Here is a 27,378-nt window from a genome sequence, read left to right on the forward strand (position 1 = left end):
GAAAAGACAATATTTATATTTATTGATGACTGAAAACCTCTTACGGACTTTTTGAGTAAAAATGAAAGTGATTTACATTTTGATGATTAGACAGGATAGATTATAGAAAGAAGAAAGTCATGATGTAACTTTAAAAACAGAGGGGTTAAAATATAATTGTACTTATAAGGAAGCAGCTTCCAATATTCTTCTTAGAAATTATATCTTTGCTTTTTTCCTACTTTTTTCCTTTACTTTTAGCTTTTTCCTTTATTTCTCTTTCCTTTTCATATTCTCAGTTCTATTTTAGATTGCACTTATTATTATTGCTGTTAAAACTTTCAGTAAAAATTATACATATACAAAAAAAGAGAAAGTTGGTCCAGAGACCCTGTTATTACTGTTGCCATGAGGCCAGGCTTTCCGGATGCAATTGTTAATATTGATAGTAGCTGTTTGGATTGTTTAGCGATTTTGCTGGGCTTTTGTTTATTATGGATAATTAACTGTCCTAGTTATATTCATTACTTAATACACTAACTAATTAAATTGCAATTATTTATAAGCAGACCAAGGGCATCTGTGTAATTTCCATGTATCACATTATCTCAGAAATAAGCAAATTGCATGGTGGCTTCAAGTTACACATGAAATTGAATTGCACTCCTGAATGGTCTATCTTGGCATATTGTAGCTGCAACTATTGCTTATTTCTTTCCCTAATGCATAATACTCTTCCCTTGAAATGTCTGAGGCTCGGTTTCCAGAGTAAATGCCATTCCAGTAACCGAGGAACAACAGAAGGGAAACAGAGCTTCAAATGCAGATTCTGTCATCTGCATTCTAACACTCTAGGGTTTAAGAGGAATGGGCACCCTATCAGATCCACACTAATTCATCCACCTAGTGTTCTTATGGAGCAGGCTCTCTTCTCAAGCTGAGCTCTTAAATGCAAGCGAGACACTGCACTCTAGTGGAAATTAAAGAGCAGCAATTATGAGAAATTTACATACTCAGAATAGCTATGTATTTAGTAGCTATATATAATAAAGCTGTATATTTAAAAGCTTGAATATTAAGCTATCAATATATTACATTATAGGTTAAATATTAAGCTACATTAAAAATAAAGCTATATATTTAATAGCATAAATATTTAAACCACTGTCTTTTTATCTCAGTATGAACTAGCAATCATTTTCCAAAGTCACACTATTTTCCCCCCATTTGTACAATCTTGGATCAGTAAAGCAGGAATGGAAGAAACCCAAGGTCTTGGCTCACTAAGTTATCGTCTTCACTACATGTGGAAATGATTACAACTGATAGTTCTAGTACCAGCAATATAATGAAATGATCTGTAATAGTTGAAAAGGAGTGAAGGGAGTTAAGATTCTACACTTGAGATAACAAATGTTATTATCGATTGCCTAAAAATGATGGTTTTGTAAAACAAAACAATTAGATATCCACTTAGCCTCCAAGGAACGGAATAGGCCTGGAGGATTTTATCTCCATCCAAACAACTATCACCATGCATAGATTACCCCTGCTTGGTGGTAATGGCTATGAGGCAGGAGAAAGAAAATAAAAGATAGGCAGATCAGAAGAATGCCAGGCGTTGGGACTTGATCTCTCAGCTGGAGCAGTTTATTAAGGCTTGTCCACATGACTAGAGTTCTTGTTCTTACCACCACCTCCTTCTCGACTAAGCATGGTAACCAGCTTCTGTCTGAATGCACCAGCTCCTCTTCCCTTGGGCCTACCACTCCTTTCGCCTCCACTTGCAGCCTCCTGACCATCTAGCAGATGAGATGGACACTGTCTATCCGGAGAGGAGTCCACCTTTGCACTTGAGGTAAAATGGCCACTCAAGCGCTTGAGTGTTTTAGGACTATCATAAATGGGTAATTGGTCATTATTGTTGCTTCCCTCAGCGGAGTCCCTGTAGCTGAAACCAAGGCATTCTGAGCCAGAGGCATGCTGTTCCAGGTCGTGCAGATTCTCGTAGAGATGGTCCGAGGGCTGTGCTCCTGGCTCTTGGGACTCCATCTCTGTCTTACCCCAAGACTGAAACATGAGAGGAAAGTTCTTGCCAATGGAAGCGTAGATGATGGGTGGTTCAGGAGACTCGAGCTCTGGGGAAACAGAGTGGTTTTCGCTGGAGAGGTTCATTTCCATGCTCCCCTTTGGAAGGGGTTGCATTTCGTCCAAACTCTGTGTGCCAGAGGGCCATGACCATAGCCCAGTTTTCTGCATATTGTCGTGGGATTGAGAAACCCCAACTTTCTTGTTGTCCTCCATAAGGATGGCCTTTTGATGCTCTATTGCAGCTGAGACAGCTTTGCATATTTCCGCAGCCTGTGAAGTATTAAAAGTGAAGATGCCCTCTCCTGAATCACAGCGGCGACCTGCCTCAAAAGAGAAGACACTCTGAGGAGAGAGAAGAAAAAGAAAACTTCAACAGTTATTCTTTTAGGGTAATTGCTTAGCCCTCAATCTGTCAATCGTTTATTTACTGGACTTCGTTGCTGCTTGACTCCACTCCACTCAGGGCATACGAAACCATAAAATCAAAATAACAAATATACAATAAAAATGGAACATTAAATAAGAGGGCAAATCTGGTCAGCAAAGCAAAACAAAATATCACACACCAGGTAAGGGGCTCCAATCACCTAGAACCAGAACCTAGAGGAAAGCCAGGCCTTTAAAAGCCCTCTGAAATGTATCAGGGCAGGAGCTATCTATATCTCATGAGGAATCTCATTCCAGAAGGAAGGTGCCAAAACACAGAAGGTATGCCTTCCGGGGTCACTATAGATGGCACTGATCAAAGGAATCAGGACCCTAATGGGTTAAATTAGCCAAGCTGACACCAGAAGAAAAAGGCAGTCCCTCAGATAACCTGACACTATGTCATATAAAAGCTTTACAGGTCATCATGATTTCCTTTGTTCAATTTTGCCAATAACTACAAAGATTTTCAGGTGATGCTCAATCTCATCTCAAATCCATGAAAAGAGAACCATAAAATATCAGCTGCTGAAATCAGTATCTGTCTCATGTGGAATCAGATCATTGATTTTATCATATATTCAAAATAATCCCATTTCACACTTATGGGGGACATATATCTCAGATCCTCTACCAGAGACCTGGGAGTTTGAAGGTTCTGCACAGTATTTTAGCTGCTCCTCGCACTTTACTCTTCTGGACAGAGAGTTCTGGGTTTGTTCCTGGGATCTAGTTCCAGTTGGAGCCACTCTCCCAGCTTAAGAGTCACAGCCCCTAGAGCTCCTACCTTTACTTTGCCAAGATTTACTTTGGCCTTTACTTTCTATATCCTCTTCAGTTCCCTCTTCAGGCCCTGTACTTCTCCAGCTTCTCATACTTAATGATATTCCTGTCATTTGGTACAGCTACATCTATCATCACTGCTGTCTTCTGCTCCTTCTCTACTTCCAGGATGTTCTAACTAGTCAGTACCTGATTGCCAATCTGGATCTCAAGAACTTGACCCTGACCTTCTGTGGAGTCCCCCATCTGGACTTGGGAGGGTCTAACTCATACACTGCAGATGCTTTTGTACACAATGCCAGCTACTTGCTTGTGCTGTTCAGTATATGCTGTTCCTCTCTCTCTCTCTCTCTCTCTCTCTCTCTCTCTCTCTCACACACACACACACACACACACACACTTGATGTCCTAATCTGGTCTACTTGAAGGACTGACAACTCTCTCATGTGGTACAAGAAGTGAGGAAATCCTCCATGTGTGATGTTCTTACTGTAAGTCTTTTCTGCCGTAAACAAAGAGAGGAGAAAGAAGCAGTTATGTACCTTTTCCTGGCCAAATCTTCGGAGGAAAGTATAAGGCCAGTTATATTGTATTTGTCCAGACTGCACATCCTTCAGGACCAGTTGCTCAGCTAAAGAGACCATCAGGTAGTTCCCTTTCAATTGACACCTTGCAGAAGCCTCTGTTGGAAATACACTCACTGGGAACTCACAGACTGTTGGGAAAAAATATTAGACATATTATTTATTTATCTAAGAATCTTTCTTAATCCTTTGCATAATCCTTCAATGGTGATTGCATTACTATCATTTTTTTAAGAACCATGGATGTCTCCAGTTTTAAGCACCACCATTTTGTGGTGACTATTTGGGTTTGACAACATGAACCAAATTTATTTATTTAGCTAAAGACCTGGTTTATGTACCGTCACATTAGGCAGCTCACAGAATAACATTAAAAGCTGGTGGAAAATAAACAGGACATCCTTGAAGAACAAAGGAAAGCGATCAGCTCCAGAGAGCAGGAAAAGCCTAACTGATAAAAATACTGACCTGGAAGACTTAAGTTTTAAACCCAGAGTACAACTATGGATTCACTTTTAAAAGTAGAATTTGCGACACTATCTCCTGGATGGAAGATATTCTGGATGCTTACGTTCTTGTTTTGTTCCATAATGGTGGTTGCTGTTTGAGAATCTTTCTTAGCATTGACACAATGGGGAATCAGAAATGGACTAACAAACCAGAGTGCTGGAACATGTTTCACAATGGTGAGCAGGCCCTTGACATGGGGAGATGGCACTCCTGTTAGCTTGGATGGGACCAGGACAAAAATTAATTTGGTTGAACTTAAGTAAAATTAAAAATATGTTAAATTAAATTAACCTATAATCTGATGGCAGCTTTGGGTGAAAAACTGTGATAGATAACCATAGCTTTGGGGCCAAAGCTTCTATTGTTTTAGAGCAACCTCAGCTATAGCAAGTTGTTAAGCTTGACTTTCTCCAGAGGGTATTTCCTTTGGTCAGCCCAAATGAGTGTTTAATGCCCTGGCTGGCTATAGGTCCTTCATCCCAACCCTTGGGCCGGTATACGTACTTTCCTTCCAGGATGAGTAGATGGAATTCTCCTCCATTAGAGGTTGAGAGCTTGAGGTGCTTCCAACTGGACTGGACTGGGAAGGTCTTCTCTGCATGCACCAGAGCAAAAGGGAAGAAATGAGAGGGACCCTCAGATAATTCCAACAATGGAAGTTTTTAAGAAGAGATTGGAAAACCATTTGTCTGAAATGGTATCCTGCCTTAGCAGGGGGTTGGAGTAGAAGAGCTGCAAGGTCCCTTCCAACTCTATTATTCCAATTAACTTATAAAAGCAAAGTTGCAGCATTTGAATGGCCTCTTTATCACAACTTGACCACCTTTTATCACCATATCCAGCAACCCTTGCTGCAACTTATTATTTGATATGTTTACATCCCACCTTCCTCCAAAATTTCAAGGTCCTCTCTCTGTTATTGCTTCCACCCACCAGTGAAATAAGTTGTCTGAGATCACTGAGATCAGTACTGTTTCCACCCACCAGCGAAATAAGTTGTCTGAGATCACTGAGATCAATACTGATTTGAAACTGGTCTCCACGGTCCTAATGCAACACTCTGACTATTCCAATGACTAGTCCATGGTTGGGACAACCATGACCTGGATGACTGAGAATTTCCATAAACACTCTACTTAGCTATACTGGATCTCTTAAGAGAACCTCTTAAGAGTTTTGGCAGCAGAGCTCCATTTTTAAAAATTGAGAAGTAAAATAAAAGAAGTAGATGAAGAACATCCATTATTATAGCAGTCTCCTCCAAAAACTCTTCATGCAGTATTTCAAAAAGCTACTGAGAATGGAATCCTGAACTTTTAGGGTTGGAAAGTCATTCATCCATGAATAATATAACAGCAATCTTGGGGGAGCAATGCCATAATGGCTTGTATGCTGCCAGCAGTTCAGCAGTTCGATTCTCACCAGATCAAGGTTGTCCTAGCCTTCCAACCTTCCAAGGTCAGTAAAATGAGGACCCAGATTGTTGGGGGCAATACGCTGACTCTGTAAATCGCTTAAAGAGGGCTGTAATGCACTGTGAAGCAGCATGTAAGTCTAAGTGCCATTGCTATTGTATGGCTAACTTTTGGGCATGAGAAATCCTCTAATTCAGTTCAAGTAGATGCGAGTGAATGCTATTCAGTTACGTACTGTAGTGTACTGTATTGATCAATACCTGAAAAGCTAGTTGGCAGATGTATTCAATCCATTCGTTTGGTTGATCTGCTGCGAACAACCAGTTGCGTTCCAGCATGCACAAGTAGAAAGGCACTGTGTCCTTGGGGGAGCTCTGATCTTTAGCTCTTTCCACAGACACACAGTCCGAGAGGCGAATCACTTTACGTTCCCCTTTCTTCAGGGTTGCTTTTCCTGCTGCACCACCATCACGTGCTTCAAAGTACTCGAGACGGGCGACACCAAAGGAACTGTCAGCAAAAAGCTGGACCCATACTTTCCGCCAAGTCTTCTGTGAATGGAGGCAAAGGAATGGGGGGATGAAGCAATCCAGGAAACAATCCAATTGCAGTCAAATATTTGCCACACACGAGGAAGAAATAAGAAAGTTAAGTTTTAAGTAGCTGCACAGAAACAGAAAAAAAAGATATGATTCTGCTGCTACTGAGCTACTCGGAGGAGTAGGAGCCAATGTATAGAATCACAAAAAGGCAAACATTTGTTTTTCGTTAATCCATAGTCCCTTTGTGGCATTTATAAGCATAGAAAATATTTGTACAATTGCCTCATCTAGTATCAGGCCTGGGATTTAACGTCTTTGCTCCCTGAAATAATATATAAATGTACATTTATTTCTTTTTATAACAATTTTATTGGTTTATAATATAACATACAAAAAAATACAAAAATGTAGGAAAAATAGGGAAGGGGAAAGGGAAAGTGTGGAAAAGAGGGTGGGGAGGAGAAAAAAAAGGCATTAACTTCCAACTCCATTTGGTGCAGTAGAATAGGATAATAATATCAAGCCACAACTTTTTACTTTAACATGATAGTTTGAAGTAGCCATTTCTTTAACAACAATCCAACTGATCGGTAAAACCCAAAATCAAAGTTTCATTTTTTTTCTACCTCAAGCACAAAGTCCAGAAAGCACTTTCCAGGTAGAAACAAAAGTATTTGTTTTTTTCCCCTTGATCAAAGCAGTCAACAGAAATGTAAATTTCTAATCCTTGTGGGATTCAAAAAAACTATAGACTTGATTGTGAGTAATGGTTTCAGGGCCCTCTGCTATTATTTATTGGACCAGCTCATCATCAGCCAGTGCCTGTCCCTTCCTTTTTGACATTGCATTTCATAGTCTGAGATCAGTGATTGAGCAAGTGAAATATAGTAATTTCCATTATGCAATTTGTTCAAAAAAAGTCAGAGGAAGGTGTGTGCACTGCTTTTCCTAAGTGGATTTGTCTTTAAAACATAAAATACCCCAGATTCAATAGTCAGCTTTTCCAGACAAAATTAAAATCTGTCTAAATCTTATGAAACTGCTGCCTATCAGCATCAATAATTCGTGGCCAATGTAACTGTTCCGAGCTATTTTCTATACCCACCCACCTAATTTTTGACGCAACAGTTTAGAATCAGAGGATCTGATTCTAAGAGAAGTATAGGCTAAATGTCTGGAAATGATAGAAATACTGTTGAGGAGATGGGAAGCAGCTGATTTAGGAAGGCTGATATAAATATTTGGAAGATGAGGATTTTCATCATACTCACCCACACCAATTGGTGCTCCTTCTGTAAAATTCCTCAATGAATACCAGTTATCAAAGGGATACACTGAGTCAATCATTGTTAAGCTATGGGTTGTTTAACTATGTTTTGTTCTAGACAGAATAGTTACCTTGGGTCACATCATGCCAAACCAAAGCATCAACTCATATTAGTTTTAGTATACTGTATGAGCTGCTGCGGAGCATGAAATGAGAAAGCTGTTAGAAACAGCATCTCAGATGGCTATAAATTTAGCCAATTTTGGGTTAAGCAACAAGGCTAGAAATCAGGAGATTGTGAGTTCTAGTCCTGTCTTAGGCGTGAAAACTGGCGGGTGACTTTGGGCCAGTAACTCTTTCTCAGTACAACTCACCTCACAGGGTTGTTGTGGAGAAAACAGGAGGAGGAAGGATTATTAGTATGTATTATTTTAAAAACAATAAACATGGGATAAAAAAATGTTTAAAAAATCTCCCAGAACTCTAGGTAACCCAATATAGAATCTCTGCATCATTTTAAAAACAAGAGTGAGATATGAAACATATTTTTCCACTAGTAGTAAAGGAATAATACGGAGGCCTGAAGGCCTCAGCCATTAGAGTGGTAACAGGATATTTTAGCCTATATCCATTTCCATGAAGTCAAATTTTTAGAGTGGTTACAATAAAACAAGAAAGCAACTTCAACTTGGCATTTAATTTTGCTTGCCAGCAGCCATTTCCCAAACTTCAAAGTACAATCAGAGATTAACAAAAGAAGGTTGAACTCTAGTTCCCTAATGTGTCAGTTGTCACCAGTAACCAAAATTGCCAGTTAGAAAGTCTTCAGTTGGTCTCACCCTTCGAGATGGATTTTGGCTTCATTGGCAACCACCAGGCTTAGTGAGATAACATCCTTGACACCATGAAAATACTTTCAAGAAATGCTAGACTATTAAAAGCCTGGTTATGGCTCCTTTTCAATCTGGGGGTGTCAACTGAAATCTGCCCGCCCTGGCCTATAAGGCAAGTGACTGAAAACGAGAGAATCACTGAACCATTTTGATTTTGTACTGGTGATTTCCCCACCCAACACTGCCAAATTTTACTTTTGGGAAGACTTTGATTGTACTTGCTAATGCAGTTGGCAGCTGCAAAACCAGAGCTGAGAAGAGATAGGAAACTGAAGAGGGTGGGGAATAGAATGAAGGGATCCAAACCTCCCTCCATCCCAGCCTCAACATGGGTGTCTCAAATTTTAAAATGTCTGAGCTTTCCCAAGTCTCCCCTACTTGGGAGACTTGGTACAAAGACCCTGGTCTTGGGTTTCTCCATTCAAAGGCATACCCTGCAAAGTAATTTTGTCCACATTCCTTTCAGAATGATTGTTTCAGGCCAATTTCCCACATTTTGCCAACAGACACATTTATGCTACACTCCTTAATGTACACAGCATTTAGTTTTATTTGTCATTTGATTTAATCATATCCAGAACCGACAGAATACAGAGCTGTACACTCACAATTCAATGTAACAATAAAGCAAGAGAATGGAACATAAATATCGGATAATCATAGCTACTGCAGGCTCTGCCTTTTATATGACCAAGGCTAACACCTTAAGCCTTAACAGTGGAAAGTACAAAGAAAAATTTCCCTTGACAAGACAAACAAAATCCACAAATCCATTCACCTCTACCTTCAAGATTCTGTAGAATCAGCTTTCCCATTACAAGTTGAGATACCACATTTACCTTCCCAAATTTGGGGTGCTGAACATACAGGAAGCCATCTCTCATAGGGTGCTCCATAGGAGTCAGATCCAAGCTAACAACCCAGTAAAGTGTGCGACAGAGACTGTCAAGATGATGAGCTCTTGTGGCTGCCCAAGGGATGAGTCAGTAAGTATGATAGTGCAGGCAACTTCCTCTGCCTGCTAACTTCCCCTTTGGGGCCTGCAAGCACGCAGAAAGTTATAACGGGCAAAAAGTCCCAAGAGAGACGGACTGTCCCAGGAGACAGCGAACCCAACAACTTTTAGCAGGCAAGAACAGCTCTTCTGCAGCTGCAGGAGCTGTCATCCAAAACAGAGCAACATGGCTGGATATAAGATGGGTGGGGTCAAGGCAAGGGGTAAATAAAATTATACAAACTGTTTTTATAGCGACCAGAAACTTAGTAGTAGTAGAACGTGAACTACATACCGAGACTCTGACTCCTCATTATGGTCAAACGCTGAGGAGCGAGGCAAAGTTTGCCCAGCACAAATGACAATCTCTGATGCAACCAATTATTGCAACAATGGCCTGCTGCCCTCACGAAAGAGCATACTGAACAGCTTAAAAACAAACAAGTGTTAAAAAAAGGATGGAGCGTGCATTTAAAGAATGTACAACCCCAGATACCAAGGTGATGTGATTGACCCAAATTAGCACAAAATGTTCACACAGAAGGCAATGTGGGAGGTAGGGCAACCAAGCCTAGCACTTCACCTTGAGAATAGGATCAATATTTTCAACAGAAGCATTAAGATCCCCAAATGGAAAAAAAAGTCCTCCTCTGCAGCCTGTTTCCTACTTCTATTGGCGATAGTTGTTCCAGGAACTGCAATGGAATTATTTCAGAAAAGACGCTTTTCCAAGGAAGAAAAAAAGGAGAAAAAAAAAACACAACAACTTATGCCTAGCCAAAAGGCAGAGTCAGTCTAGAAGTCCATGGAGCTGTGTGCCAAATAGTCTTTGCGTCCAATGTTGCTGACTTGTTTGGTCTGCATGGCTTCCAGCTTGGGGCAGTCGGTGATACGATGACCCAGTCCCCCACAGAAAGCACAGCCTCTTTCTCCTAGAAGTGAAAATACTGCATCAGTTAAAAGTTCAGATCATTGAAAAGTGACCACCACATGGGAGGAGTAGAAAAGACTGCCTATGCAGCTCTCAGCCACAAGACATGCCTGTCTTATTATAGCTGTAATGTGACTTAAAAACCTCCCGCACTTTGTGAAAAATGCACCTGACTGGCATCTAATTTGCATAGCAGTTATTTCTTTCTTTCCTTCCTGAGGCCACTGAGCAGATAAATCCTTCCATTTCTTTGAATAGCAGATGACCATAATTCCAATAGGCTTTCACCTCATGAAGGTTGAACTAACTGTAAAACTATTCTGGTCTCCCAGGTCTTTCCTCTCATCCTATTCTTTGCCAACCAACTACTTACCTCCAATATCCAACATGGATTCATCTCCACAGTGCAACACTTGAAGCACGGGAGGCACCTTCTGCTTGGCCTCCAGCAGCAGCGCCTTCAAATCCATGAGTACCGATTCATCTGGGGACCAAGAGACAAGTCATGTGGACAAAGGCCAATTTCTCGGATATATAGCATAAATGCATTTCAATTACAGTAAACAAGGGACAATGCCTACACAATAGCAATAGCATTTAGACTTATATACTGCTTTATAGTGCTTTACAGCCCTCTCTAAGCGGTTTACAGAGTCAGCATATTGCCCCCCAACAATTTGGGTCTTCATTTTACCCACCTTGGAAGGATGGAAGGCTGAGTCAACCTTCAGCCTGGTGGGATTTGAACTGCCAAATTGTAGGCAGCTGGCTGCAGCAGAAGTAGCTTGCAGTACTGCACTCTAACCACTGCGCCACAGAGGCTCTATAAGGTATATATATATCTATATCTCTGTAAGGTATCTCTCTACCCAAGCCACCCGCTGACCATATTCCAGTTCCCCAGAATATTCTTTGTTGTTAATGATTCATTAGGAAGCATGACCGGATGAGCCCAGCTGACAAAAATATAATTAGTTGAATTCCTTCATCCTTCACCCTCTTAGTTCCTCTGGTTCCATTCATTGCAGCCCAGCTTTTATGTCAGTTTCTCAGTTCCTTACCGCAGGCTTTGTTGATGAATGTGGTGGCAATGCCAGTATTCCCTGAGCGGCCTGTACGCCCAATCCGATGAACTGGGGAGGGGGGAAAAATCGGACACAAAATACCATTTTTAGCTAAAAGAAATAGGATTTGACGATGCTTGCTCACCAAAGCAAAATATAGTAGCCATGAGAAATTAGTATAAAAGCAGACCATTCAACTTCCCCATCAGGTCAATTTAAGCCTCTCCAGTGGAAAAAAATTCCTGGAAAGTAGTTCCCACTCCTCATGAATAATGTATGATATGACACACTTTACATGTGAATATATATAGTGACATTTTTTTTCTTTTTATGACTGTAATCCCTTTTATAGCAGTGGCATCGTGGCAACTGAATGGAGTTGAGCGTTCACATATGCATACAGATGGTTACATATACCAACCAAAAGCCACATTCCAAATAAAATCAGGGCCAGACTGCCCATACTAAATTAATTGAACTCATAAGCCCCAGTTTCATTAGTTGTGGGCAAAATAAGATACTTTCTCACATACATTCAAATTCCCCTTCCTCTTACAAAAGCAGCAGCAAAAAAAAAAAAAACAGTAGAAAATAGGAACGAGCAAGAATACTGGAAAGGAAAACGAAAGGGGGAAGAAAACTAGATCTTTTGTAGACAAAGAAAGTAGACAGAAGCCACAAGTGTCCAATAATTCAAAGCGATATCGCACACATGATATTGTCACTCAAATAATCTGTATTATGAAACCTGCAAGGGGGGGGGCTTCAGTCATGAGTGACTCATGGCTTTACTACTGCAACACATTGCCTGTGGGGCTGGCCCTGAAGACCACCCAGAAGCTGGTTCAAAAAGCAGTGGCATGAACAGTAACGGGCATGCCCATGTAATACCTCAGCTCTGTGAACACCACAGGCTGTAGGTTTACTTCTGGGTGTGATTTAAAATACTGGTTGTTATTCATAAAGCCCTACATGGTATAAGTCATACATCCACCTGTATCCCATAACCGATACACTGGAGGCTTTTTTTGGGGGGGACGGACATGCTCCAGATTCCTTCAATTAAATCAGGTATAACCTATCAGAACCCCAGAAGCACATTTGCTGTGTAGCAGCACCTGCCTTTGGAGCAAAGTTTCCCCTGAGGCCCCCAATCTGGTGTTGCTTAGAAGAGCCATGAAAACCTGGCTCTTCACTCACGCTTTTGGCAAGGGACAGTTAGACCCCTAGCTTCCTCCCACTTGCCATCCTTTACCTTTAATCTTATCATTTTATTGAATTGATTGTCATTTCTTTGTTTGATTGATTTAAGCTGCATTGAGAGGCATTGAGTCAGGCAGCACACGAGGAATAAATTATGATTATTACAACAACCCAATCCACACTACAGGCAGTCCTCGACTTACAACCACTATGGAGCCCAACATTTCCACTGTTAAGTGTGACATTCGTTAAGTGAGTTTTGCCTCATATTACAGCCTTTCTTGTCAGAGCTTGATCAGTTAGTAACCCGGTCGTCACGTGAGTCTTGACTTTGTTTGCCAGAAGGTCGCAAAAGGGGGAGATCACATGACCTTGGGACACAGCCAAGGTCATAAATATGAACCTGTTGCCAATCCTCTGAATTTTGATCACATGACCATGGGCTTTTGCTGCAAAGGTCATAACTGTGAAAAAAAGGTCATAAGTCACTTTTCTCAGTGCCGTTGTAACTTTGAACGGCCACTAAATGAACTGTGGCAAGTCGTATACCCTCAAAACGATGCAGATGATGTCCCTTCACCCCTCTGCCTATGAGAAGCTCTGCTAGGTTCCAGAAAAAGGAATTCAAATTCACAAGCAACAGGGAGGAGCTTCGTTCCTTCCTAATCTTCGGGCATCCTCTCAGCAGCTGGTTTCTGTTGCTATTTGCATTTCCCAGCCATTCATTTGTTGGACCCCTGCCCAGCAATGAAGCTAAAAGACACAGTAGCAGGTGAAAAAAATTGATTAAGAAGGAAAGCTAGAAGGTGTCTCATATCCTATTTTAGCTGAACCCATTTTAGAACTCAGATACTGTATATAGAAATAATTTCTGCAGCAGACCCGCCAGCCAAATTCTGCTGATTGATGGGTTTTTCTCACTCATTTTTTTAAATATTGCTTTTGTCACAGTGGATAAGTTCTGCAGACATTTAAGGATTACAACACATGAACCCGGAAACCAAAAAAAAACCCCAGGAGTCCCTCTCTTTCATACCATAGTTTTCTATCTCTTCGGGCATGTCATAATTGATGACATGCTGGATGGCTGGGAAATCCAAGCCTTTGGAGGCAACATCTGTTGCAACAAGAACATCCTTTTTCCCATCCCGGAAAGCCTCAATAGCTTTTGTTCGCTCCTCTTGGTCTGTAAAATGAAGTAATGTATTAAGAACAGCAGAAGGATTCCCCACCCCCCTTCCCCCCAATATCCCTAATCCAGAAGCTTCCATTCTCTCTGAGCATGATTCACACTCTTGGAACAAGAGAGCCTTTATCTTCATGGACACTTTTATGAAATGATAAGAATAAACTGCTTTACTGGCCAAAGCTGGTTTAATAATTTGTTACAGGCAATATTGAAAATTCCCTAAAAGATCTGATAAAAGTTGCCAGAGCTCCTGCTTGAATCTTCTTTCTAGATCCTTTTCTAATCTTCACCATGCTTCATACCATGTGACTGCCATTCTGTGATATAGAAGAATAACCCTAGCAGTTACATACCGCCTCACTGTGCTTTACAGCCCTCTCTAAGCGGTTCACAGAATCTGCATATTGCCCCTAACAATCTGGGCCCTCATTTTACCCACCTCAAAAGGATGGACGGCTGAGTCAACCTAGAGCCTGGTGAGAATCGAACTGCTGAACTGCTGGCAGCCGGCAGTCAGCAGAAGTAGTTGGCAGTACTGCACTCTAACCATTGTGCCACCACTACTCTGTAGCTGGCAGGAAGATACGTTTTTTAAAAAATCTAATCTAACTATAGTGAAGTCAGAAAAATTATCATATATCCAGTTTCTGCTCTTTCAGATTACTGCGTTTTATGTCTGGGACCATAGGAGTACTTTCATTCAAAACCAAAGGGTTTTACAGACCTTTTCCACCATGTATGGCCACAGCCTCTACACCTTTGAGTAGTAAATATTCATGAATTGCATCTACATCAGCTTTTTTTTCAGCAAAAATAAGAACCTGCCAAAGAAAAAGAAAAATAAGTGATGATTATACTACAGTCCCTTAATCAAAGGGAGACCCTACTTCAGAAATAAGATAGAATACAATGACAGAACAGCCAAAAAATCAGATTGTTCTCATGCAAAATGCTACTTCCTTTCCTATGACAAGTGCAAAAAACTTTGGGAGTGGTGAGATCAGATCAAATCAGGGTAAGTCTGAACTTACAGGTGGTGGAGTCTTCTGTAGACATTCAAGTAGATATACCATCTTAGCTTCCTCTTTCACATATTCTACTTCCTAGACAGAACGAGAGAGACAAAGTGAAAGATACTACAGAGAAGTCAGCACAGGGCGGCTCATTAGGGCTCAACAAATTAGTACCTTTGATGTATTGGGCATAGATATGAAAAACCAAGGTTGAGATTATGCATGAATAAAAACTAAATAGGATATAATGAATTATATAATGAATTAATTATGTAAGAATGAATTAACAGAACATTTTGAGACCTCTCCTACCCAACGCCCACAAACTAAAGAACTCACAGGCATCTCACTATAATTTGGACTCCCTACGCAGTACAGTTTGAGGTACAAACAGAGCCAGGCTAATGAAGTGCTCTAAACTGGTGACATACCTGTATGACATCCAAACTGGCAGCTCCTGCGCGTCCCACATTGATTGTGATAGGCTTCACAAGGGCACTTTTTGCAAAATTCTGAATCTTTTTAGGCATGGTAGCACTGAAGAGAAGGGTCTGTCGCTGTCCCTAAAAGAAAGAGAGAACCACACATGGCAAATAAGCAATGATGGACAATTTGCTCTGCTGATGCCACACTGTAAAAATTCTGCTTCCAGGCCTGGCCACGGGATATATTTTACAGTATTTGCAAGCCTGAATAAACGCAGACCAACATTTGTACTGGGCAAACAATTTAGAACACTGAGAATGTCATCTTTCATTTCTGAAAAGTAAGTTTGAAAAGACATAAAATAATACCTTGAAAAACCTCACATGTTAGAAAGGAGGCAATAGAGGAAAGAGAAAACAATAGGTGGCAGAATTTCTAATAGCCAGAAAAAAAGGGCTTAGCGGCCCGTGTAACTTTTTGGCTATGAACTAAGATGAATTATCTCAAGAGGCTGGATATAAATTAAATTTTATCCTATGTTCTCTTAGAAGCTGGCTCTTTCTGATAATTGAGAAAGATGAATTTGTATGATAAGTAGCTGTTCACAATATATTATTCAAACATCTGTGCTTCTACCTACTCAGTGCCTGATTTCTAAAAAGAGCACATGTACCAGATTGCCAATCTGCCTCGCAATCTTTCCAATTAGTCTAATGTTCTGTCAGGATTATATAAGTTATAAGACCAACGAATGGAGACATGCAACACATAAATAAGATCCTAACAGGTGCAGATTAAATCTTACCTCTACTACTAGCCTAAAGCTTTTATCTAGACCACAAAAACACCACAGTTGTCATTAGCCACACATCCAGTACCAGAAAAGGCTGAGAGGAAAATAATCCTTTCAGCAATCAAGGGTTCACTGGGATCAGGTTTGGAGCAAAATCTGTCCTCCTTAGTACCTTGAAGTAGGAAAAGATGGTGCGGATATCTCCTTCAAAACCCATATCAATCATCCTGTCAGCTTCATCCAAAGCCAGGTAGCGGCAGACATCCAGACCGACCATCTTTTTCTGCAACAGATCCATCAGGCGGCCTGGGGTTGCCACCATCATGTGTACACCACTGTGAGAACAGAAGGGTTAGAACACTGGAGGGCGGCCTGTACTAGCAACGATAACAATAGCATAGAAAAAAAAATATTATTCCCTTGTGAAGCATCTGCATCTCACCAGGGAAACCACATTTCATAAACGCGGTACCTACACAGACCTTGGCTACCGTTTATAGCTTCAGGGCCTCTAGGGGCCTTTCCTATTTTTACTACCAACAGACAGATCCTAAATTATGGGAACTATGCCACTGGAAGAGGGTCATTAAACAACGAAGCTTTCCTTCCTTCCCAGGGATATCATTCAAGATCCCTGCCAATAAGAGTGGGATAACCAGTAATTCTGTGCCACATATGCTGCATGGTTCCTCTTTTCTCCTTTAAGCCATTCAGTTGAAACACAGCAAGCCAATGCAAGGGCAGGATGATACATGGGCATCCACGTGCATCACATCCACCCACTATTTTTGCATGTAGAAATAACTGTGGTTTCCTCCCTTCAACAATGAAAATAAGAGGAGAGATTAATGTGGCTTTTGCTCTGGACTCCTAGTAAGCCAGTAATCAGATTTATATTCGTAGGTAGGCAATATTGGTGAGGTATGAGATGCAGATCTTTTCAAAAGAGGAATTTCTGCAGCTGAAAAATAACAGGCCAATCCTGTTGACAATAAAGCCACAATCTTTTATACTGTGTAGGCAGAGGAAGAAAGTGACCAAGAAGCTAAATACTGCTATGCTTCCTTAACACCCAACACAAGAAAAATGTAGCCACTCTGCTTTAATCAATGTTCTTCAAAAGTCGCCCTTACTGCTTGATAGTCTCCATTTGTTCTTTCACAGACATGCCACCGATGCAGAGAGCACAGCGCAAGGCAGGCATCCCATCCTCGTGCAGCAGGCGGCAATAGTACTCCAGGATGCCATGGGTCTGTCGAGCCAGTTCCCTCTGTAGAAACAAAAACCTGATCAGCTAGGGACCGCTGTCACTAAGCCCATTTATTCTCCCCTCTTTCTCTTGGCCAAACCACTCCCCGGGCCAAATGCACAAGCGCAGTGAAAGCCGGGTGACTTACGGAGGGGCAGATGATGAGCCCATATGGTCCTTCCCTTTTGGAAAATGGCAGCCTCTTTTCCTGCTCTAGGCAAAACATGATAACCGGGAGGGTGAACACAAGGGTCTTGCCAGAGCCAGTGAAGGCAATACCAATCATGTCTCTACCAGAAAGACTGCGGAGGAAAACAAAGGAGCATATGAAGCCCTTGCTGCAGCTGGAACAAACAGGGCTGCAAAAGCTGCTTTCGGCTGCACTGGCCAGGCAGGAGAACTGAACTGCCACGCATGGCAGACTAGGAGAATACAGGTAATCCTCAATTTACGACCACAATGGAGCCCAACATTTCTGTTGCTAAGCGAGTCAGAGTTTTGCCCCATTTTACGACCTTTGTTGCCCCAGCTGTTAAGTGAATCATTGCAGTTGGTAAGTTAGTAAGCCGTCTGTCAAGTGGCTTTGGCTTCCCCATTGCCTTTGCTTGTCAGAAGGTCGCATAAGGGGGAATCACATGACCCCGAGACACAGCAACGGCCACAAATATGAACCAGTTGCCAATCATCTGAATTTTGATCATGTGACCATGGGGATGCTGAATTGGTCGTGTTTTCAGCACTGTTGTCAACTCTGAACAGTCACTCAATGTTGTAAATCGAGGACTACCTGTATGTTGAAAATTTACTGTTGTAAATCGAGGACTACCTGTATGTTGAAAATTTACTGTTGTAAATCGAGGACCACCTGTATGTTGAAAAGTTGAGATCACTTGACCTCCAGATGCTGAAGGCCCCGTATAGATTCCTGTCAACCCTAAAGTCTGCCCTTGTCTGTTTTTTTTTTGATTACACAAATTTTATTATAAACAAGTCTGCCCTTGTCTGAATCCGGTGGAAGGCAAGAAATCTCAGAGTTTCTAGAGACCTGCAGGTTGCCTCCACTGCTTTATCTAATTAAGAAATTTATTTAAAATCATTTACAACTAGAAAGTATAAAGGAAACGGAAGAACTGACATTTCCAATATTTTATGTGTTAAGCTTATTTAGTTTACGAAATAAAAAGTCCAGAGCATCTTAGTCTTAGTCTCTTTCTCTATTTTTGTCCACATTCTGCATGCTTTGATCCTTAATAAACAATTCCAAAATAATGTACAATTGACTCTTTTGCAGATCAACAATTCAGGGATTTTGTTGGACTTGATGCAATGTGTTATGGTGTTGGTGGTATCACCAGTAACTTGTGACAGCAATAATTTTGACTGGTACACAAACTGTACTCTATCTAGAAAATGCCATATTTTGAATTAACTTGGTGCATAAACTGTACCTTATCTAGAGAAAATTAAGCTTGCCTTAGGTTTAAATTGCCCTTGTTTCTTACAGATTATTTTAATATGTTTTACCATTAAAGACCATTCAGAAAGTTCAGCTGATACAGAGTGTAACTTTTCAAATGCTGGGAAAGGGAGGAGGCGGCTGATGAAGAACCTATACACTGCAGGAATTATATTGCTTATTAATTTGGAGATCCAGTTTAAGATGCTGATAGTAGCCTTTGAAGACTTAGATTTCAGATCTGATTAAATATATGCACCTAAAGACACTAAATTGTAGCAGGCAAACCCTGCTTTTCAAACCCTGCAATTCTATATTATTCTAACTGCTTTTGATTTAATGCTTTCTTTTAAACTGCAGTAACTTATCTATAATGGTTTGATGCAAGCCAATTCAAAATCTGGCATTAAGGCTTAGAGATGCTTGCGATGATAAATTTATTTAAATGATTTATATGGCCACCCATTCTGTGACCACAACTCTGGATGGCTAATAACAATAAACATAAAACAAAATCCAAGAAAAACCAGGTGCCTAATTCATCATTTGGATTCATTCCTCCGTGTAATCTCCAGGCTCCAATCTTATTATCCCAAAGCCAACAATTTATCACCTTTGAGAAAATGAAGATTTTAAGGGGGCAGGATTGCAACAAATCACCTTGCAGCATCAAATTTCCCACATATTTATTGTTGTTAAAAACAGGTCTTAAGCAGAGACTTGACTTTGCCAATATCTGATAAAATGGACTCTTGTCACCTAAACATCTCTGCCACAATAAAAACTACAAGATTTTAAAGTTCAGTTTCTTTATGGATTTACCATGACAATGAGGGGAAAACAGAGAGCATAACTACTAATAAAACTTCACATTCTTCGCAACACTCACATGGTAGGAATACCCTGTATCTGGATAGGAGTTGGCTGCAGGATCCCCTTCTTTTTCAAGCCTCGCAGAATTGCTGGAGGGAGAATTCGGTGACAGATTAGTAAACTGAGCTAAGTAAATCAGAAAACAGAGTTGTGTGCTTCCAGAAGGAGGATATTGAAGCAAGATAAGGTATTTTTCATGCTGATATTTAATGAGGCATCATCAAATCATTCCCACTTATCTTGTTGAATACGAATGTAGCATACATGTATAATTAGCTATTTCTAAAACATAGGTGAAAACAATGATAGCAAACCAACCCCACCCAAAAAACCCATAACCTCATTCACAATAATTTAAAAAGTAATGCAACATATGAATTTATTACTGAATTACTTATAGCCTAGATTTGGGAAAATTGATCAAAGCATAAATTGAACTTATTATGAGGTGCTATCCTGGCCACCTGATGGACCTTAAAGAAGAAGGTTAACTCCACTGTTTCCAGTTAGAAGGCAGGACTAAAACACCTCTATTCTATGGAGGTGGCCCATTCCACACAGTTGCTTATTGATTTCAATTACAAGAATATTTAACAAAATTCCTGAAAAGTATGACTTTTTGAATGATACCTTCTAGAAGAGGAAAAAAGCGGCAGTTTGGTGGTGCTAAAAGGAAAGCTTACCCTCTTTTCCTACGGAATAAATAAGTGGATATTAAGAAACCTATTTTTTTTAGGTGAAAACTGGCTTTAAGCGATGAGTGGGAAGAGAGAGGACTAAAAAAATATATATATATTTGTATGCTAAGACTTTGTTGGAGGAGATGCCTTAAGGACTTGAAGACTAAAATATATTGCAATAAGATTTTAAGAAACAGATTTGGACTTTCTTTCTCCCTGATTGATACTACCCCAGGAGGAGAAAGTGAGAACTCTGCCTTGGTTTGGACTGATTGATAACTTTGGGACTGTTTTATTTTTTCTTTGGAATATTCTGGTTGTTGTAAGAAGAAAGAAGGGGAAAAGAAAAGAAAAGATTTATAATGGCTCTTTCTATTGAGGAACTGAGAAAAGATTATGAACAAGCAAAAAAAAAATGGTAAAGCTGGTTTGAAAGAAGCCTTCCTTTTTTTAGAAATGGCGCTTATTAACTATCAACAAACATTACAACAGATGAAGACAGCAGAAGAAGAAGAAGGAGAGGAAGCCATTTTTAATAAATTTCAGAACTCGACCAAGGAAGAAGGAAGAGGGAAAGGAAGAGAAATAAAGGACTTAAGATTTAAAAAAACACTTAAGAAAGGGAAAAATAAGGTGCAAAATCAATATAATGATAATAAACAAAAGGAAAAAGGAACACGACAGAGAAGGGAAGCCAGTAAGGCAGAGGCTAGAAGAAGGGGGGGTAGAAAGGTTTGTTGGGAGAAGAAAGAAAGGGAAAAGATGGAGAAAAGCTACAAAGTTTTGAAATTAAATGGGAAAAAAGGAATTTTTTTTAGGGATAAAGGATAAAGTATAATTTCTTCAAAAAGATTTTGCAAGGTACATAAGATGATATTGTAGTATTGTACTAGAAATAGAAAATTTAAATGGTTTAAGAGTTGATAAGAGATTAAAATGTTGAAATGTTTAATAATGATTGGTTTTAAAATTTAATAATATGAATATTGAATATATTTAATAATTTAGAATATTGAGTTTTAATTAAAGAGTTTAATAAGATTATGGTATTGATGTTATTATAAAATTTCTATTATAGTATTTGTTTTTAATATTTAGATCTATTGTTTAACTATGTATTTAATTATTCTGGATGTACTATTTAGATAGAATGTACCAAGCAAAATCGGATTGGGTATTGGGCGTTATTTTAAAGGCTAGAGAGAGAACTCTCTAGAATGCTAGAGAGAGAACTTTCCCAAATCACCATCAACTCTAATTTATACAACATAAGATGATCTGAACTGTGTTCTTTGCTCTGTGAGAGGAAGCTCTGAATAGTGAATCACCCCAATAAGTATAGGTATGAATCTCTTGGTCCTCACACTTCTGATTAGGGTGATGATGATTAACTTTTCAAAGATTTCTGGGGCTGAAGCAGGTCAAATGGAAACGGCCGAAGTTGAAACAATGCTGAGAAACATGTAGCGATTCACCCTAACAGAGTTGTGAAGGTATGCATTAGACAGGTTTATGGGAGCCAGGAAATGTCTTCATTTGGAATATAGAGTGTTTAATCAATCTGCTCCAATTTTAAAAGTCCTCTAAATCTATTTGCTTTGGGATCATGAACAATACCAAGAAAAGGCCAGTACAGTAAATCACTCATGCTGATGCACCTGCTCAATTATTTGAATGCTCAGCAGATGGGCCAGACAGACCAATATCCTTCAATGTAATTCTGATTTCCTAGATTTTGGTGATGGTAGAAACCTAATTATTGATCTGAGTTCCAAAGCATGTCTCCACTTGATCCAAGCATCAACTGTTGTCCAAAAATGGGACAGGCATTTGCCCATTTATTGTTCTCTGACACCAATTTTATGTTCTTTTCTGTTAGGGCTAGAATCATTTGACATCATTAAAATGCCTGCCTTGTAGATCCTGTTGACCCCAGCCACTGCTTTCTTAGCCATTTTCAAAATGAAAAAAACAAACCCTGGAAGTGTTCTCCGATGGCATCTGCTTTTTTTCCTATTTACTTGAAAGTAGATACTTTATATTTTTAATCTCCACCAGCACCGTGTCAGTGAACTCACCAAACAACTTCTTGCTCTTGAAGGGCTTTAATGTCACATTTGCCCTCGAATGGCAGTCAACTTGCCAATGCCTGACCTACAACCCTAGATGAGTAGTCACCCCTGGTGCTATTGAGTAGTCCTCAAGTTACGATGACAACGGGAACCAGAAATTCCACTACTGAGGTCATAAAACATGAAGTCACATGACTATATTGCTTAGCAATCCTGGTTGCCAACATAACCCCAGGACCGTGCTGATCTTTAAGTGGGAAGTGATGGCAGTACCAGGTGAGGAGTGAGGAGTGCTGCAAGAAGTAGGGGTGCCACGGAATTCCTAGCATTTGAACATAGATTTTTAAATGATATGTGAGTTCAATTACCATAACTCTTGAAGCAATAGAGGTATTTATCAATACTCTAACCTCCAAGGAACCTGCTTTAGAACTCTTTTCAACACTGTCTGCTCTACATTCTTTACTGTGCTCTGTGATAATCTCATCCCCTCTTCTCTGGAAAGAGATGAGAGCTGCCACATGTTTGTGCACAGATGGAGTAATGAAGTAACAAAGTTGCATTGTCTCTTGTGGAAATGTATATAATTTATTGAGTCTATCATCTGCACCTCTGTAACTGTCTGGTTTGGTTCTGCAACCCAACAGGACAGACACAGACTTCAGAGGATAATTAGGACTGCAGAAAAAACAATTACTACCCACCTGCCTTCAATCGAGGACCTGTATACTGCACGAGTCAAAAAGAAGGCTATGAAAATATTTACAGACCCCTCACATCCCAGACATAAACTGTTTCAACTCCTTCCCTCAAAACGACGCTATAGAGCACTGCACACCAGAACAACTAGACACAAGAACAGTTTCCCCCCGAAAGCCATCACTCTGCTAAACAAATAATTCCCTCAACACTGTTCAACTATTACAAAGTCTGCATCACTATTACTGTTAATCTTCTTATCACCCCTTATCACCCATCCCCTCCCACTTGTGACTGTTTGACTGTAACTTTGTCGCTTGTATCCTTATGATTTATATTGACTGTTTCCTAGTATTATTTGATTGCTTATTGTACCCTATGACTATCATTAAGTGTCGTACCTTATAATTCTTGACTCTTGACGAATGTATCTTTTATGTATACAGAGAGTATTTACACCAAATCAAATTCCTTGTGTGTCCAATCACACTTGGCCAATAAAGTGTTCTGTTCTGTTCTATTCTATTCTATTCTATTCTATTCTATTCTATTCTATTCTATTCTATTCTATTCTATTCTATTATTATTCTATTATTCTATTCTATTATTCTATTCTATTCTATTCTATTCTATTCTATTCTATTCTATTCTATTCTATTCTATTCTATTAGCTGTGGAAGGAAGTGCCTTGTGATTAAATAAACACCTTAGCTCAAATATATTGACTGACTGCTGGGGAAGCCTTATATAACGGAAATATAATTTATTTGGGGAAATATAAAAGGTCTGGAACATTTTGCAAATTAAGATAACTGAGTCTTGATCCAAAGATTGTACATGTTTGAAGGCTTTACCACATTACAGAACTGCTAATTTATTTGTTTTTCTAAGTAAAGCAAGTATATATGCCTCACAATCTGAACACTCAAATCAAATTTGAAACCAATAGCCTGGATACTTACCAGCTGGGAACTTCATCTCTTTGAAACTTTTGAGAGGAGGTGGAATTCCTTCCCCTTCCACAAGGATATGGTATTTTTTACGGACACGGTCATGCCTTGCTTCTGACATAGTTAGGATATACCGGGGAGCCTTCCAGCTGGTGCAGAAATACAGAAAAACATTATTCATTATGATTATTATTTCTGATTATACTGATTGTTTCATTTTAAAATTTCTGCCATGATGTTTTAAGCAGAAATTGTTAAACAGAGTGTCTGTTCTCCTAACAAGCGAACATCAACTGCAAATTTCAGACGTTTCTTTGTAAACAACTGGACAGAAGATTTGATAGAGAGCAAAACCACCTATTTTATATCCAACCTGCATGAACACCATGGCTATAATCTTAACCCTAACCCACCTATCTATGTAAGTAGACAAAGGCACATGCAAAAGTTAATTATTTCAAGGGAGAATCTCAAGATAGAGACACTTATGCACTTATGCATTTTAACACAAATAAATGTTATAGAGAAATGTTTGTCATATTTTGAAAAGGATCTTGTACAACCAGAGTACATCTACCTGGTTTTAATTGGATCGTCGTATGTGATGCCCTTTGCCATTTCCTTCACAGACATCAGAGCTATACAAGAAAAAGACAACAGTCAGCAGCCATGAAAAAATAAAAGCAACCTATTGGAATATTGCCTTATCTCAGGCAATAGCAACAGAAGGCTAAAGTTCCTGGGAAGCACTCAGGATTTACAGTACATGTATAGAAAACCTTCTGCAATTGTTCTGCAATTTCGGCATGAATCTAGAACATATATGTTCCAGGCAGTGGAGTTTCAGAGCGATAAAAGGGAAAGTCAGCACAAGTTACAGTACACAGAAGCTAAACTGAAATAAGGGAATCAAAGGCACAGAAAATGGGGGTAGGCATAGCAGTGGAGACACAGGAAAGGAAGGTGAAGAAAGATCAAGTGAGAAGACCCACTAGACAAGGTGCATCAGCCCTGTCCTCCTGCAAGACCCCTCTAGGTGTGTCTCAGCCAAAACTTGGAATAACTAAGATGTTATGGGTTTTAATTTGGCTGGCCACAAGCATTCCAGAATGGGCCATCCAAACACCTGAGCCTTAACATACTTCTTCTACTCATGGGACATAATGCATGTTTTGTTACATGTTCAAAATTAACTGTTATTTCCCAGCTATCCCAATTTTGCCGTTTTTTGTAACTTCAACACCATTTTTCCAAGTACCAAAGCTATTTGAAAAAAAATATTTTTTTTGCTCTTTACCTCGTCCTTCTGCCACACTTTCCAGGATCTTTTCTTCTTCTTTAAGCTGTTTCTCTTTAGCTGACTCTTTACGTGCTGGGAAGAGTAACATATCAGATAGTTAGCCCAAAATCTTCTCTCTACTAATAAATCAAACCTAGTATGTTGATTGTTTACCTTCTGCCTTCTCTTTGAGATGCTGGTGCTGATCCAAAAGGCTGATGTTAGACTGAGGGCCCAGGGGAATGTCATCTTCATCACCATGATAATCGCTGCCACTGTCCCTTTGTTCTTCCTCCAGCGCCCCTTTGCGACGAATCTGCAGCAACTTTTGCAACTAGAGGCATAAAGTTGTGAGCTGAGAATTCCATTAGAGGCAGGTTTAACTACTATTGCCTTTGCAGACACAGATCTTGTATTTGTTAGAACCCTCTGAGATTTGTATCAACTGTTTCTCAATGAAACTCACCTCATCAATATGTATCTAACCTATTCAATTCTGCCTATTTCTAGGCTAATTTTAAATAGTCAGGTTTTATTTTAATTTTGCACAGCAAATATGAAAATTATTTTCAGATATTAAAAGAGTCGGAATCGAGGGGAATGAGAATCTAAGCTCATATAGTCATTTAGAGTACTGTATTCAAATTCTCACAAAGTGCAAAAATTATCCCAAGGTTCTTATAGCATAGCGTTTTGGAGATGCGTTTTATAGAACTGGTTAACGTAGCTGGCGTATTCCCCCAAAATAAATCTGAATGTCCACAGAAAAGAAAATGAAAATAACCATATGATGTACAGTTGTGGGAACTAGATATGTCTAGTCTAATGAAGAGAAGGATTAAGAGCAACATAATAGCAGTCTTCCAATACTGGAGGAGCTGTCACAGAGAAGATCTATCTGTTCTCCAAAGCATCTGAGGGCAGGACCAGAAGTAACAGGTGAAAAATTATTAAGAGATATCCAACCTAAAATTAAGGAAATATTTCCTGACAGTAAAAATAACTTGCTCCAGAAGTTGTGGGTTCTCCTTCACTGGAAGTTTTCAAGAAGAGGTTGGACAACCAAATGTCTGAAATAGTAGAGGGTCTCCTGCTCAAGCAGGGAGTTGGAACAGAAGACTTCCAAGGTCCCTCCCAACCCTGTTATTCTATGTATACAGTCAGAGAAGTTCCACTCTTGGTGAAAATCAAACATATATTTTACAATGAGAATTTCATAACTACACTAGTACTATGATAATCAGAGGCAGAATTATACCGAACCATCAGTGGTAGAGAACATGAATAGAATGTTACAGTGCTCATGATTTAAATGACATCTAGATAATGATGCCACCTGACTCTATGATTCTGGGTGGTTGTTAATTCTTAAACAGACCACAATACTAAATTAGTATTTCTTTGGAACTATCAGGGTTTTTGTTATGAAACTATCAGGGCTTTTGCCTACGTGGGATAATAGCAGCACCAAAATTATATTCAAAATAAATTACAAAAATGTTTAACACTATGCTGCAATTAATTCAAGCCTTGGTATTTATTGCTATAGGTGTATTTAGTGCAACCTCTCAAAATTGGGTGACACTAATATCTTGCACTATTATACTGTACACAGAATTGTTGCTGCCTTACAAAGCAGGTTCATTCAAAAGGCTAATTAAATGCAGAATTGCAGTTCTGCAGATAGTACTTGGATCTTAGTACTTGAAGTATATTCCCCATTAATTACTGTTCTTTATATCGCCCAGTATGCTCTTTACTAACTAAACAACATTACGCTGAGTCAGTCGTAGCGGGCTGAGGGAGTAGTAGGGGACTTGCTCCAAGTATTGCTGAGCAACAACTCTCAATCACCAATCATTAAGCACAGCTTTAAGGGAGGGTGATTTGGAATTCAACATCAGATGAGCTACAGGCTTCCCATATCTGCTTTAGCTACTGAGCACAAAACAAAAAAGTTAGTGTTAAGTGAGCCACATTTAAGAATATTTTAATAATGTCAGTACTTACTACAGCT

The 27,378-nt window shown here is 39.6% G+C and overlaps 2 protein-coding genes across 2 annotated transcripts in view; both read right to left on the bottom strand.

The window, feature by feature from the left end:
* Positions 1 to 9,460, bottom strand: DOK3 (docking protein 3). Its single transcript, XM_026673390.2, has 5 exons — positions 9,330 to 9,460; positions 6,049 to 6,339; positions 4,878 to 4,968; positions 3,822 to 3,994; positions 1 to 2,412 (listed from the first exon to the last, which is right to left on the bottom strand). Exons 1-5 carry the CDS (start codon positions 9,384 to 9,386, stop codon positions 1,633 to 1,635), a joined length of 1,392 nt encoding a protein of 463 aa, XP_026529175.1. The 5' UTR covers positions 9,387 to 9,460; the 3' UTR covers positions 1 to 1,632.
* DDX41 (DEAD-box helicase 41) overlaps positions 9,017 to 27,378 on the bottom strand; it is a 19,830-nt gene continuing 1,468 nt past the window's right edge. The window contains exons 3-17 of the mRNA XM_026673389.2: positions 25,536 to 25,695; positions 25,380 to 25,454; positions 24,660 to 24,720; positions 24,095 to 24,231; positions 19,698 to 19,770; positions 17,501 to 17,654; positions 17,237 to 17,373; positions 16,276 to 16,438; positions 15,316 to 15,447; positions 14,903 to 14,974; positions 14,596 to 14,692; positions 13,719 to 13,868; positions 11,477 to 11,548; positions 10,789 to 10,899; positions 9,017 to 10,416 (exon numbers count right to left, since the gene is read on the bottom strand). Of these exons, the coding sequence (XP_026529174.1) occupies positions 10,280 to 10,416; positions 10,789 to 10,899; positions 11,477 to 11,548; positions 13,719 to 13,868; positions 14,596 to 14,692; positions 14,903 to 14,974; positions 15,316 to 15,447; positions 16,276 to 16,438; positions 17,237 to 17,373; positions 17,501 to 17,654; positions 19,698 to 19,770; positions 24,095 to 24,231; positions 24,660 to 24,720; positions 25,380 to 25,454; positions 25,536 to 25,695 (1,731 nt within the window). The 3' untranslated portion in view covers positions 9,017 to 10,279. The remainder of the gene's footprint in view (positions 10,417 to 10,788; positions 10,900 to 11,476; positions 11,549 to 13,718; positions 13,869 to 14,595; positions 14,693 to 14,902; positions 14,975 to 15,315; positions 15,448 to 16,275; positions 16,439 to 17,236; positions 17,374 to 17,500; positions 17,655 to 19,697; positions 19,771 to 24,094; positions 24,232 to 24,659; positions 24,721 to 25,379; positions 25,455 to 25,535; positions 25,696 to 27,378) is intronic.

Source organism: Notechis scutatus, chromosome 2, assembly GCF_049901735.1.
Source record: "Notechis scutatus isolate UNSWTSFEM ecotype Mainland chromosome 2, rNotScu1.2, whole genome shotgun sequence".
In the NCBI taxonomy this organism is placed as follows: Eukaryota; Metazoa; Chordata; class Lepidosauria; order Squamata; family Elapidae; genus Notechis; species Notechis scutatus.

What these genes read in the sequence shown, in the direction of transcription:
- DOK3 (XM_026673390.2), bottom strand. Translation starts at nt 9,386, where the DNA reads ATGGAGCACCCTATGAGAGATGGCTTCCTGTATGTTCAGCACCCCAAA. An exon ending in CTACTCATCCTGGAAGGAAA is followed by an intron (nt 3,995 to 4,877) that starts GTACGTATACCG and finishes TTTTCCCAACAG; the next exon opens with TCTGTGAGTTCCCAGTGAGT. An exon ending in GAAGATTTGGCCAGGAAAAG is followed by an intron (nt 2,413 to 3,821) that starts GTACATAACTGC and finishes CTCTCTCCTCAG; the next exon opens with AGTGTCTTCTCTTTTGAGGC.